At 41.1% G+C, this 14,797-nt stretch overlaps 1 protein-coding gene across 1 annotated transcript in view; it reads left to right on the top strand.

Moving 5' to 3' along the window:
* LOC126235696 (hepatocyte growth factor-regulated tyrosine kinase substrate) overlaps positions 1-14,147 on the top strand; it is a 125,502-nt gene extending 111,355 nt beyond the window's left edge. Inside the window, exons 13-15 of the mRNA XM_049944447.1 lie at positions 8,594-8,726; positions 8,876-9,055; positions 13,657-14,147. Of these exons, the coding sequence (XP_049800404.1) occupies positions 8,594-8,726; positions 8,876-9,055; positions 13,657-14,147 (804 nt within the window). The remainder of the gene's footprint in view (positions 1-8,593; positions 8,727-8,875; positions 9,056-13,656) is intronic.
* Positions 14,148-14,797: the final 650 nt, after the last annotated feature.

Below are 14,797 nucleotides of genomic sequence, written 5' to 3'. Positions count from 1 at the left end.
CAATCATATCTACAGGATCGGAAGCAGACTGTAATGCTAAATGGCTCTTCTGGAGAACCTGCCTCGTCTGAATGGGGCACGATAACGTGTGGTGTGCCTCAAGGCTCCGTTTTGGGTCCACTGCTTTTCCTCATATTTATTAATGACCTTCCTCTTTGTTCTGAGACAAACAGCAAATTAACCCTCTTTGCGGATGATACAACAGTTCTAATTGATGATTTGATTGATGACGCTCTTGAACAGACGACAAATACTGTTTTTAATGACATCTTAAATTGGTTCTCTTCAAATGGTCTCTCACTCAATGCAGATAAAACTCATTATATGAGGTTCCATACATCACAAAGTAATCTCGATGAAATTAACATAAAATGTAGAGATCAACAAATACATAAAGTTGTATCTAAAAACAAAGATGATGAGACTTACCAAACAAAAGCGCTGGCAGGTCGATAGACACACAAACAAACACAAACATACACACAAAATTCAAGCTTTCGCAACAAACTGTTGCCTCATCAGGAAAGAGGGAAGGACAGGGAAAGACGAAAGGATGTGGGTTTTAAGGGAGAGGGTAAGGAGTCATTCCAATCCCGGGAGCGGAAAGACTTACCTTAGGGGGAAAAAAGGACAGGTATACACTCGCACACACACACATCCATCCGCACATATACAGACACAAGCAGAAAATGTCTGCCTGTGTCCGTGCACGCGCGGACGGACATGCGTGCGTGTGTGAGTGCACAACCCCCCCCCCCCCCCCCAAGGCAAGTCCCCCTGCCCGTGGGAAATAGTCTGCTTGTGTGTGTGTGTGTGTGTGTGTGTGTGTGTGTGTGTGTGCGCGCGCGCGCGTGCGTGCGTATACCTGTCCTTTTTTCCCCCTAAGGTAAGTCTTTCCGCTCCCGGGATTGGAATGACTCCTTACCCTCTCCCTTAAAACCCACATCCTTTCGTCTTTCCCTCTCCTTCCCCTCTTTCCTCATGAAGCAACAGTTTGTTTCGAAAGCTTGAATTTTGTGTGTGTTTGTGTTTGTTTGTGTGTCTATCGACCTGCCAGCGCTTTCGTTCGGTAAGTCACATCATCTTTGTGTGTATATATATATATATATATATATATATATATATATATATATATATATATATAATAGAGGGAAACATTCCACAAGGGAAAAATATATCTAAAAACAAAGATGATGTGACTTACCGAACGAAAGCGCTGGCAGGTCGATAGACACACAAACACACACACAAAATTCAAGCTTTCGCAACAAACTGTTGCCTCATCAGGAAAGAGGGAAGGAGAGGGAAAGACGAAAGGATGTGGGTTTTAGGGGAGAGGATAAGGAGTCATTCCAATCCCGGGAGCGGAAAGACTTACCTTAGGGGGAAAAAAGGGACGGGTATACACTCGCGCGCACACACACATATCCATCCACACATATACAGACACAAGCAGACATCTCACAAGCAGACATATTTAAAGACAAAGAGTTTGGGCAGAGATGTCAGTCCTGTCATTCAACATCATCTTTGCCTCTTCACTTCTGCCTCGACTGACATCTCTGCCCAAACTCTTTGTCTTTAAATATGTCTGCTTGTGAGACGTCTGCTTGTGTGTGTATATGTGTGGATGGATATGTGTGTGTGTGCGCGAGTGTATACCCGTCCCTTTTTTCCCCCTAAGGTAAGTCTTTCCGCTCCCGAGATTGGAATGACTCCTTATCCTCTCCCCTAAAAACCACATCCTTTCGTCTTTCCCTCTCCTTCCCTCTTTCCTGATGAGGGAACAGTTTGTTGCGAAAGCTTGAATTTTGTGTGTGTGTTTGTGTTTGTTTGTGTGTCTATCGACCTGCCAGCGCTTTCGTTCGGTAAGTCACATCATCTTTATATATATATATATATATATATAGAGGGAAACATTCCACGTAGGAAAAATATATCTAAACACAAAGATGATGTGACTTACCAAATGAAAGTGCTGGCAGGTCGACAGACACACAAACATACACACAAAATTCAAGCTTTCGCAACAAACTGTTGCCTCATCAGGAAAGAGGGAAGGAGAGGGAAAGACGAAAGGATGTGGGTTTTAAGGGAGAGAGTAAGGAGTCATTCCAATCCCGGGAGCGGAAAGACTTACCTTAGGGGGAAAAAGGGACAGGTATACACTCGCAAACACACACACATCCACATATCCATCCACACATATACAGACACAAGCAAACATATTTAAAGACAAAGAGTTTGGGCAGAGATGTCAGTCGAGGCAGAAGTGCAGAGGCAAAGATGTTGTTGAATGACAGGTGAGGTATGAGTGGCGGCAACTTGAAATTAGCGGAGATTGAGGCCTGGTGGATAACGGGAAGAGAGGATATGCTGAAGGGCAAGTTCCCATCTCCGGAGTTCGGATAGGTTGGTGTTAGTGGGAAGTATCCAGATAACCCGGACGGTGTAACACTGTGCCAAGATGTGCTGGCCGTGCACCAAGGCATGTTTAGCCACAGGGTGATCCTCATTACCAACAAACACTGTCTGCCTGTGTCCATTCATGCGAATGGACAGTTTGTTGCTGGTCATTCCCACATAGAATGCGTCACAGTGTAGGCAGGTCAGTTGGTAGATCACATGGGTGCTTTCACATGTGACTCTGCCTTTGATCGTGTACACCTTCCGGGTTACAGGACTGGAGTAGGTGGTGGTGGGAGGGTGCATGGGACAGGTTTTACACCGGGGGCGGTTACAAGGGTAGGAGCCAGAGGGTAGGGAAGGTCGTTTGGGGATTTCATAGGGATGAACTAAGAGGTTACGAAGGTTAGGTGGACGGCGGAAAGACACTCTTGGTGGAGTGGGGAGGATTTCATGAAGGATGGATCTCATTTCATGGCAGGATTTGAGGAAGTCGTATCCGTGCTGGAGAGCCACATTCAGAATCTGATCCAGTTCCGGAAAGTATCATGTCACAAGTGGGGCACTTTTGTGGTTCTTCTGTGGGAGGTTCTGGGTTTGAGAGGATGAGGAAGTGGCTCTGGTTATTTGCTTCTGTACCAGGTCGGGAGGGTAGTTGCGGGATGCGAAAGCTGTTGTCAGGTTGTTGGTGTAATGCTTCAGGGATTCCGGACTGGAGCAGATTTGTTTGCCACGAAGACCTAGGCTGTAGGAAAGGGACCGTTTGATGTGCAATGGGTGGCAGCTGTCGTATTGGAGGTACTGTTGCTTGTTGGTGGGTTTGATGTGGACGGACGTGTGAAGCTGGCCATTGGACAGGTGGAGGTCAACATCAAGGAAAGTGGCATGGGATTTGGAGTAGGACCAGGTGAATCTGATGGAACCAAAGGAGTTGAGGTTGGAGAGGAAATTCTGGAGTTCGTCTTCACTGTGAGTCCAGATCATGAAGATGTCATCAATAAATCTGTACCAAACTTTGGGTTAGCAGGCCTGGGTAACCAAGAAGGCTTCCTCTAAGCGACCCATGAATAGGTTGGCATACGAAGGGGCCATCCTGGTACCCATGGCTGTTCCCTTTAATTGTTGGTATGTCTGGTCTTCAAAAGTGAAGAAGTTGTGGGTCAGGATGAAGCTGGCTAAGGTAATGAGGAAAGAGGTTTTAGGTAGGGTGGCAGGTGATCGGCGTAAAAGGAAGTGCTCCATCGCAGCGAGGCCCTGGACGTGCGGAATATTTGTGTATAAGGAAGTGGCATCAATGGTTACAAGGATGGTTTCCGGGGGTAATAGATTGGGTAAGGATTCCAGGCGTTCGAGAAAGTGGTTGGTGTCTTTGATGAAGGATGGGAGACTGCATGTAATGGGTTGAAGGTGTTGATCTAAGTAGGCAGAGATACATTCTGTGGGGGCTTGGTAACCAGCTACAATGGGGCGGCCGGGATGATTGAGTTTGTGAGTTTTAGGCAGAAGGTAGGGGTGCGGGGTGTCGGTGGGGTCAGGAGGTTGATGGAGTCAGGGGAAAGGTTTTGTAGGGGGCCTAAGGTTCTGAGGATTCCTTGAAGCTCCGCCTGGACATCAGGAATGGGATTACCTTGGCAAACTTTGTATGTGGTGTTGTCTGCAAGCTGACGCAGTCCCTCAGCCACATACTCCCGACGATGAAGTACCACGGTCGTGGAACCCTTGTCCGCCGGAAGAATGACGATGGATCGGTCAGCCTTCAGATCATGGATAGCTTGGGCTTCAGCAGTGGTGATGTTGGGAGTTGGATTAAGGTTTTTTAAGAAGGATTGAGAAGCAAGGCTGGAAGTCAGAAATTCCTGGAAGGTTTGGAGAGGGTGATTTTGAGGAAGAGGAGGTGGGTCCCGCTGTGACGGAGGACGGAACTGTTCCAGGCAGGGTTCAATTTGGATAGTGTCTTGGGGAGTTGGATCATTAGGAGTAGGATTAGGATCATTTTTCTTCATGGCAAAGTGATATTTCCAGCAGAGAGTACGAGTGTAGGACAGTAAATCTTTGACGAGGGCTGTTTGGTTGAATCTGGGAGTGGGGCTGAAGGTGAGTCCTTTGGATAGGACAGAAGTTTCGAATTGGGAGAGAGGTTTGGAGGAAAGGTTAACTACTGAATTAGGGTGTTGTGGTTCCAGATTGTGTTGATTGGAATTTTGAGGTTTTGGGGGGAGTGGAGCTGGAAGTGGGAGATTGAGTAGATGGGAGAGACTGGGTCTGTGTGCAATGAGAGGAGGTTGAGGTTTGCTGGAAAGCTTGTGAAGGGTGAGTGAGTTGCCTTTCCGGAGGTGGGAAACCAGGAGATTGGATAATTTTTTGAGGTGGAGGGTGGCATGCTGTTCTAATTTGCGGTTGGCCTGTAGGGGGATGCTTTGAACAACCTGCGTGGATGCGGGAGAGGAAAGATGAGGACTTTTATTAAGGATAGGAGTTGACGGGTGTGTTCATTGGCTGAGTTGATGTGTAGGTGGGGAAACATTCCACGTGGGAAAAATATATCTAGAAACACAGATGGTCTGACTTGCCGAACAGGGGTGCTGGCGGGTCGATGGACGCCAGGGCATGCACGCATCGTTCTGGTCCCGGGGGCGGGGGGACTTGCATTTGGGGGGGGGGGGGGAAGGATGGGTGTGCGCTCACACACGCGCGCTTGTCCGTCTGCTCGTGCACAGACACAGGCAGACATTTTCTGCTTGTGTCTGTGTATGTGCGGATGGATATGTGTGTGTGTGCGAGTGTATACCTGTCCTTTTTTCCCCCTAAGGTAAGTCTTTCCGCTCCCAGGATTGGAATGACTCCTTACCCTCTCCCTTAAAACCCACATCCTTTCGTCTTTCCCTCTCCTTCCCTCTTTCCTGATGAGGCAACAGTTTGTTGCGAAAGCTTGAATTTTGTGTGTATGTTTGTGTTTGTTTGTGTGTCTATCGACCTGCCCGCGCTTTTGTTTGGTAAGTCTCATCATCTTTGTTTTTAGATATATTTTTTCCACGTGGAATGTTTCCCTCTATTATATTCAATACATAAAGTTGAAGATACAAAATTCCTGCTTACATAGACAGTAAATGTAATTGGTCAGTTCACATTATTCATCTATGTAAAAAACTTAGCTCGGCAACATTTGCATTACGGGTAATTTCTTCAGTGGCTGAAGTTGACACCATTAAGGTTGCCTACTTTGGCTACTTCCACTCATTGATGTCATATGCTATCATATTCTGGGGGAACCAACCACTTGCAAAAAAAGTTTTCACCATCCAAAAAAAAGCAATCAGAATAATGTGTGGGGTCCATCAAAGACACTCTTGCAGGCACTTGTTTCGGAAGACAGGTATCCTAACAACTGCCTCACAGTATATTTTTTCCTTGCTGACCTTTGTGTGCAAAAATTATTCTATCTACCAAGACAACAGTAAATTCCATGGCTATAACACCAGAAACAAAAACAATCTACATTTCGAAATGAAACATCTCTCTGGTACAAAAAGGAGTTTACTACTCCAGCATTAAGCTGTTCAATGCTCTACCACTACATATCAAATGTGTTCATACAGAACTGCCAAAATTTAAACAAGTTCTCAAAGATTACCTGACAGAGAAATCTTTTTATACTGTGGATGAATATCTGAAAGAATATGTATACCATCACTAAACTTACTGCGTCTAGAAGTAGTTCAATTGATTTTATTGTGCATTGAGCATTAGCACACTTTTTGTAACAACAAATTGACTGTACCTGTATTTACTCTTGTAGGCCTAATATCTGATTTAACTTTGTGCTGTTATCTTTAACCTTTATTTGAAACTCCTTTTTCTGTTAAATGGTTGTTATGTTATGTAGCTGACGTTGTATCTATTACTGTATTTATAGTATGTCTTAGTTAAACTATGTACAATTTGGCATTGAATTGCCCTTTGTATTTATTGTAGGTTTAAATTGAAACCTGTACAATTTGACATGTTCTATATCCTTGTGATTGACTCACTAACTGGATCTACGGAACAAGAAATAAATAAATAAATCTGTGTTATGTAGTATTTCTGTTTGTCTGAGAGTGTGTGTTCAATGTTTTTCAGTGTTCGTTTCACATTTGCCTGGAATCATGTAGTTGGATCTGAATTCAGTTTTTGTATAGTATTGGTGTTTATGTATTCCTTAGTTTTTGTGATGTATTGCTCTTTATCCATGAGTACTGTTACATTTCCCTTGTCTGCTCTTGTTATTAATGTGTTATTGTTTGTTAACTTTTGTTTTAACCTTTTCATAGCGGCTGCTTCTGTTTGGTTGTTCTTATTGTGTGTCTGCTGTGTTTGTTTTATTATGCCTTTTATTTCTTCTTTTAATAGTTCTCTTGTCAGTCCTATGTTTATTTCACAATGATTTTGTGGTTCTTCACATGTAAGGATGTGTTCAGTTTCTACTATGAGATTTTCTATGTATTGATAAGGGTAACTCTTCCCATTCTAAAAGGACATTTTTGGCTCAGAAACGGGCAGTTTGGGCAATAAGTGGTGTAAGTTCACGAACCTCTTGTCAACCCCTGTTCACGAGTTTGGTATTTTTATGTTGGCCTCTCCAATATATATATTCCTTACTGTCATTTCTGGCTAACAATATTAGCTTATACCCAAAAATAAGCAGATTTCACTCAGTTAGTACTCGGCAGAAATCAAACCTGCATTTGGATCAGACTTCCTTAACTCTTGTGCAGAAAGGTGTGCAGTATACTGCTACATCCGGTTTCAATAAGCTACCACTCGAATACAAAAATCTTAGCACTAATCCAGATGCTTTCAAATCGAAACTGAAGAGTTTCCTCATGGGTCACACCTCCTGTCGAGGAGTTCCTTGAAAAATTAAGCTGATTCTTGTTGCATTGTTGATTGCATTTACTTAAACTTATGGATTGACTTTTATCGAGTTCATAAACATTTTGTTTTTATCTATTACTTTTATGTTCTAATTTCATGTACTGACACGTCCCATGACCTCTTGGAGATTTGCTCCTCAATTTGGTCTGGAACTTGACTTGTAAATAAATAAATAAATAAATAATAACTCCATGACCTTGAGTCACCACACAATCAGTCAAAAGAGTTGTGCTACGTATATCTGTGGTGCTAGCCTTGCATTAGTAATGTATAATTCTCATCCCATTAATCCTACTTGCAGTTTGTCATGGCAATGTAAACACCTCCCACCCTATTGGGTGCTAGTCTGCTTTTGGTACACATCAGTTGGATGGGGAACTCAATATTTATAGGTTGGTGACACACTAGACCACACCGTATGCATGCTCAGAAGTGTCACAGAAAAACTGGTTGCAAACGCTTCCACATTCAGAGTTTTTGATCCATCTTGGCATATAAATATTTGATACGAAGGGCATGCATGAGTGCATGCACATGCTCTAGCCTGAAATAGAATTATTCTGAAAGCTAGCAAGTTTTCTTTTTTGTATGTGCGCCTGTCAATGACTCAACAGTTCTGCTTTTCGGTGGTGGTCTCCTTTACTCCTAAAGTATTTACATTATAACAAAACTGTATTAAAGAAAAAAGTAAAACATTATATGTCACATGTCTGAAGAAATTCCACCATTTAGTTGCTTGTAATCAATGTGCAAGTCCTCTTGAATGTTTAGACATCTTTAAGATTCCATAAGTTCCTGTCTCAAGCATTTTGTAGGTTTTCAGCATCTGAAAATGTGTGGTAACAATTAGTAAATCATTTAACATCAGGTAAAGTACAGCTTTGTTTACACAGAACTTGTAGACGCAAGCAGTTACATAACACAAGAGACACAGGTACAAATCCAGAGATGCCGTTTTAGCGAGCGATTTCTCCCCCCTCTCCCCCCCCCCCCCCCCCCCTTCCCCAGTTGTGACAGTGATAACACAGATTTCACGAGTTGCTAAATTACGCACTACTCCGGATGTGACTTTGTCATTTAATTCATAATGTTTGTAGGCATGTGTTTAACGAATCTGGAGACATAATTGCACCAAGAAATAAAATGTGAAGCCTTTCTTCCATCTTTCTGATCTTTCCTTCTTAAGCATCTGTGATTGGTGTGTTCTAATTTAAATACTGAAATATTTTCATGTAAGTGTGCACTGACACCACGTGGTCTCCCACTTTTACAGTACCAGCGACAATTAGCTTTGCAGAGAATACAAGAGCAAGAACGAGAAATGCAAATGAGACAAGAACAACAGAAGCAGCAGTACATGAGAGGATCACTGCCCTATGGAATGCCACCATACGTGGGTGCACCAGGTATGGCCCTACTAGTTATTCTATAACTTACTATTTTCTATATGTCTTCTTGTGCTTAAGATGTCAATTTTTCTAATTAGTTCTGATTATATTCTTCATTCAGTACTGTGACTAAACTATAGTTCCAAATGATGACTTCGATATTTTAGGTCCTCACCAAACCTATCCTCCACCGGGGCCTGAGAGTTCTCCTGTGCATACACATTATGGACCGCCTAGTATGCCACCTGGTGGGCAGATGTTTACTGGGGCACCACCACCAGTAACCACAGGTGCACCAGTTCAGGGCCCACAATCATTTCAAGAATATCCACATTATACTTTGCCAGGTAATTTTTACAATCGGTTAGATGAACTGTTTTACATTATAATGAGCTTAATTGAAATGACTTTGTCTTTTTTTTTTTTTACATTCATTTGACATTTCATTACAAACTTTAGTACCCCTGGCTCTAATGCAGTGCAGAACGTACACTTGTCAATTATGCATGATATTTGAGGTCTCATTTCAGTTACTGAAAACCATGGACAAAATAAAATAAAATTGGATGGCTATATTTTATCACATCTCCTAGCTCCATTTGATTACAATCTCTTCAGTAAATCTTTAGGAACTCTTGATGAAGCAGGGTGTAAATATGACAGCACTAGTGACTGCTGCTCGACTATAACTCAGTTGCGAGGGCCAGATTTTATAAACGATGCCCTAGTTACAAGCCAGCATAAATCACTTTGAAAGGGAGAACATTATGAGAAGAAATGGCGTCCCTGCATTTAGAGGTAGTCATAAAATACTATTATCACCTCAAAAAAAAGTTAATTCATTAATTTCTAGTTTGTTTACATATCTATATGGGGCAGCAAAATAAAAACGAAATCTATGGAAAAAGGTAAGTAAACTGCTTATTATTTCAAAAGTAACTGTGATGACTGCTAATACATTTATCCCACTCTGAGACAAGACTGCTCACTGCCTTCATGGAAAACTTTTGCCACTGGCTACATAACCAGGCACGACGTGCACCTCTTCAACTGAAGCAGATTGATGGCCATGACTATCTTTCTTCAGGGCTCCAAATATATGGAAATTGCATGGGTGGGAGATCGGGACGGTATGAAGGAAGTGTAAGGGATTCCTAGTGAAACTTCTGCAGGCTAGTCGAAAAACCTTGACCGCATACGGGCAGTCATCATTCTGCAACAGAATGAAAGTTTCGACTATGCTGCAGAAGCTTCACTGTAAAGTCCTCACATGTCCTCCATACAGTTCCAATCTGTCCCCGTGTGATTTCCATGTTTTTGGAACCCTTAAGAAAGATGTTGGTTGCAGCTGATCTGCTTTGGATGAAGAGGCGGACACCTGGGTACAATCGTGGTTCCTTAGGCAACTACAAACATTTTTCCATTAAGGCATTGACCACATTCGGGTGAATGTTTTAATGGTCATGGCAATTGCTTTTCAAATAATAAGCACTTTACATACTTTTCCCTGCCTGTCTCAGTTTTATTTGATTGCCCCTTATACAAAGCCGGTAAACATTGAATTCTCCAGGCCACAGCACTGTCACATGCTGCTAGAGGAGCCAAAACAAAATGGCACAGCCTATTGATAAGGTGAGGTATTGTGTAGTAATTCATACTCAGCCCTGGCAGAAGTGAATTACTGTACAGTACTTCATTTCAACAACTGGCTGTCACATTTTATTTTGGTTTCTCTAGCAGCATGCTACAATGCTATACTGTGGAATTTTGGTGTGTACCAGGATGGCAGACAAAAAAATATTAACCCCCTCGCGGCTGCAAGGGCTGAGTGTCCTGCCCACCCTGTTTGGTTGATGGGGTGAACGTATTGTCCATCTGGCTGCAGGGCAGCTGACTCAATCAACAACCGCTGCAGGCTATGGCCACAGTTGGCTATTATTTCGTTCCAGTGCATGTACAAATACTCTTTATAAAATCAATATCGCCACTGTAAGGTGGTTGCAGTTTCTGATAACTACTATACTAAACTCCACTTTCTCTTGTAGTTTCACCCTGAGCTAAGAAAAAGGTACCTTAGAAAAATGATAGAAACTTTTGTATTTGTTACTAAAAATTCTATAATATTTTCGCCTACAACCCAATACAATTTCATTAACATCGAACAAACATGTTTCAAGGTATGGTGTTTTATAAGAGAGCAGTTCGTACTGAAGATGCTCAGAACTCAAACAATCTTTACTCTCGTCATAAATAAATAATAACTATTGAACTCTAAAACAAATATATAGCCTGATGCAGAATTTAAAAAGGAAAATTTTGGTATAACTCATTTTGTGGTAGCCTAATGGCTCATTTGTAATTAAATCCTAAGCTCTGTCCTCCACAGTAAAAAATTCAATCTGCTTCCTGCCCAGTGATTTCTCTTTCCGTTTTGTCACATTCAGCTCAATTTAGTTTTGTGGTTTCCCATCCTCATTTTTGATGCGGGCTTTGTACTGCTGCTGCCTATGTTAAAAACCTCCATTTTCTTTCCTTTTTTGTGTTTATTAATTTTACTTTCCTTTTCTGGAAACATACACACTTACAGAAATCACTTAAGATTTCCTTAGTGTGATATTTTTCAAAGTGTGGCACCATGCAAAGAGCAACATCATACTTTTTGCATCATTTGCATGTCATTTTTCAATGTGAATTAGCAGTACATATTACACAATGTCTCTGCAGAATCTCTTGTTTCTCTGTTCCTCTGAGGAATCCTGGATAATTACATCTTTATTTTGCAGTCAAAATGGAGTTTCTTGTTTTATTGTCCGTGGAATCTCAGTTTTACATGTTTGTCCATTAGATTTATCCAGCAGGTGGCAGATTAGTTCCAAGTGGAATTTCACCAGTGATGTGTTCCATTTATTTTTTTATTCAAAAACTGTCTTTGCATTCAGCACACCCAAGTCAGTTTAACAACTTCATTGTCTTTTGGATGCACTGTACAGAATTTAACATCATGTCCGGGTTATCAACAGCACCCACTGACTTAGTGTAGCTCACCACACAAGTGGATCTCTGTTTACTTTGGCCGGTTTTATATTCCTTATTCTCAGTTTGAGAAAAATCTGGTCTTTTTACAATTGAAAGCATCCAGACTTCTTGATTGTCCATCCATTTTAGAACCAACAATATTTCACAGGACTTGACTGGATTTCCCCCTTTAGTCCGTTTGTCAACAAACGGTGATAAATGTTTCATGTTTTTCGTACTGTTCCAGTGACATTAGTAAATTTCTCATGGAGCCTAGGGAATAATTCTGGGCTTAAATACCAATTCTCTAAATAAATAGTATGACCTTTGTTAAGGTTTGGTAAAAACAAATTCACAACCTCACTTGATTTTCTCCATTCAGCATTTCCAGATTCCTGTAGCAGCACCAATGTAGACAATATAATCTAGAATATAATTACTTTATATGCAACAAAGAAAAAAAAATTTAAATACTATAACAGCTATATATTGCTTTGGTATATATTGCTTAAATTGGAGCCTCCCTTTGAAAAGTAGCAGACATTCATCTGTTACTACATTTTCAAAAGGGACTGTGGCCTCACAAAATTCTTTTGATGTGTGCTCTACAGTGAGCTGTACTTTTGCAAGAATATCTTGAGATTTGGCCAAATTGTCACTAAAGAGCAATAAATACAGAATCAGTTTGTACTGTGAAAATATTGGTGTTTAAAGCAAATAATCTGTTGACCAATATTATCTCACTTCTAACTTATTAGTTGTTCACATTAGCAGGGAACATGCCAAGAAGTAATAAAATTCTGCAGGCTTTATATGCTTCCATCATGCTAACCTGCTGGGTACTGTCATTTTTTCAGTAAGAAATATGTAATAATTACTTATCTCTATACAAATGGCAGAAACAAACTCAAATGACATAAAATAAAAAGTCTAAATGACTTGTTGAGTCATTGAAGTTGATTCATACAGTGCTAAATGTGTTCACAAAATGGTGGCATTTTCCCATACATCATTTTTTTATGTATGGGAAAATTCCACCATTTTGTGAACACATTTAGCACTGTATGAATAGACTTCAATGATTCAACAAGTCATTTAGACCTTGCTTACTATTTCACCTTCATTTCTGTATTTCTGTCTCCAGAAGAAAAATCTTCTGAAAAGTTGCTGGTAGTGTTGAAGAATCAGCAGTATGTTCACACATATACAGATCTTCATCTGAAGAAAGGTTGAAAGTATCATTACTGTCTTTATCAGTGCTTTTATGAGGATTTCCGTGATTCTCTTGTCTGATGAATTATATCCCAATATTGCAAAGGCTAATGTTTCTTTTCATCAAATGTGGAAACTGGCCCAGTGCATGACTAGTAAGTAGAAAGGGCTCAGGAGGAGGTAAAAGCTGTAGTGCTCTCCGATATTGCCAAAAAGAGCAGATAATGACAGTCCTGGCAGGAATTTTAAAATGCAGACAACAGCAAGTTGCCATTCTGTTGTGCTTATTTACCTGCTCCTGCACCTGGGTGTGCCTCAGTGACCTTAGCCTTCAGGTATTCCTTTTGTTCTAGCATAAACGAATGCCCTTCACATCTGGACATTCCACCAGCGAGGTGTACGTGTACACCCGCAGCTGTCTGGGCATTCTACCTGCTGGGCATCAATATATGCCCATAGTTGTGAAAGGGTTAATTACATAACTTTAATTCCCCCCCCCCCCCCCCCCCAAGATATAAGTAAATCTTGGATTACCCCACACATTAGCACTGTGCATAGATATCAAATTAGTAGAATAAAAAATTAATTTTTAATAATTATATGAACTTCTTTTGCATTGGATCTGTTTGTATTTCTTGTTTGATGTGACTTTAGATGTTTTAATACTTTGACTGTTTCTAAAACAAGATTAAAGTAAGTAGGTATTTAAACTCTTCTGCAGGTATACCAGCAGCTCAGCCACATTCATCACAGCCTGTTCCAGTACAGGGACCACCAGGACCACTCCCTCAACTTGTTCGACCACAGCAGGGTGCCCTTCCTGGAGGAGTCATGCCTCCTATGGGTCCAATAGGACCCCATGGGCCAAATCAAACTGGGCCTATGCCTCTACCTGGCCAGGGTGTGCAAGGACAGATGCAGCCTACTCCCCCTTTTCATCCACAGCCTAATTTGCCAGGTCCACCAGGACAAGGGCCAAATCCTCAGATTCAGGGACCACCATTGCCTATTCAGAATCATATCTCACCTGGACAGTTTGCTCCAGGGGCACCACAGCAACCACCTGGGTCTTCCTCTGGCAGTCCTCAACAGCCACAACCACAGCAGCAACAACAGCTACAACAACAGCAGCAGCAGCAGCAGCAGCAGCAGCAGCCTGCACAGCAGGATCAGAAACAAGATCAAACTGCAGAACTCATAAGTTTTGACTGAATTGTATTAGTATTTAGTGTTTGTTAATATAAATTTACAATTTCTGTTTGGCTGCTTATACGTAACTCAAAAAAAATTATAAGTGGTAGCAAATGATGAAAATAATGATTGTCATACACTCTGATATTTTTGACAATCTTATAACTTTCATGCTCAGTATGTGGCCCAATTCATAAAATATTGCTTTATTTGTATATATGTATTATGTGCCAGATAGTGCAGTGTTTCTTGTATTTCTTAAAACATGCAAATGAAATACATGCTACAATATTACTTCATTAGAGTTTCCATGTTGTAAAATATTTCACCAGTTAGTAGTTCTGTCACATTTACTGTTTTTTGTTCTTCCTATTTCAGGATACAATTTGTCACACACGTCTCCATTACTGAGACTACTTATAAAAATGTGAAAATCAATATTTGTCATAATTTGGATATGTTTTAATTATAAATAATCAAACTACTCTCTTGTATCCAAAATTGCTTTCATTTTTTACAGTTAATACTGACTGCAGTTTGTCTACCCGTGCAGTAATATGAACTTATTTAATCTGTCATACCAAAATCTTGTTCAGGAATGTGCACACACATTCTTTCACACAAGCAAGCACACCTCACTCTCACATGGCCTCCATCTCAGACTGGAATGC

This window comes from Schistocerca nitens, chromosome 2 (genome assembly GCF_023898315.1).
Source record: "Schistocerca nitens isolate TAMUIC-IGC-003100 chromosome 2, iqSchNite1.1, whole genome shotgun sequence".
In the NCBI taxonomy this organism is placed as follows: Eukaryota; Metazoa; Arthropoda; class Insecta; order Orthoptera; family Acrididae; genus Schistocerca; species Schistocerca nitens.
Note: the sequence above shows the minus strand (reverse complement) of the source record. Positions and strands in the feature narration are given on the sequence as shown.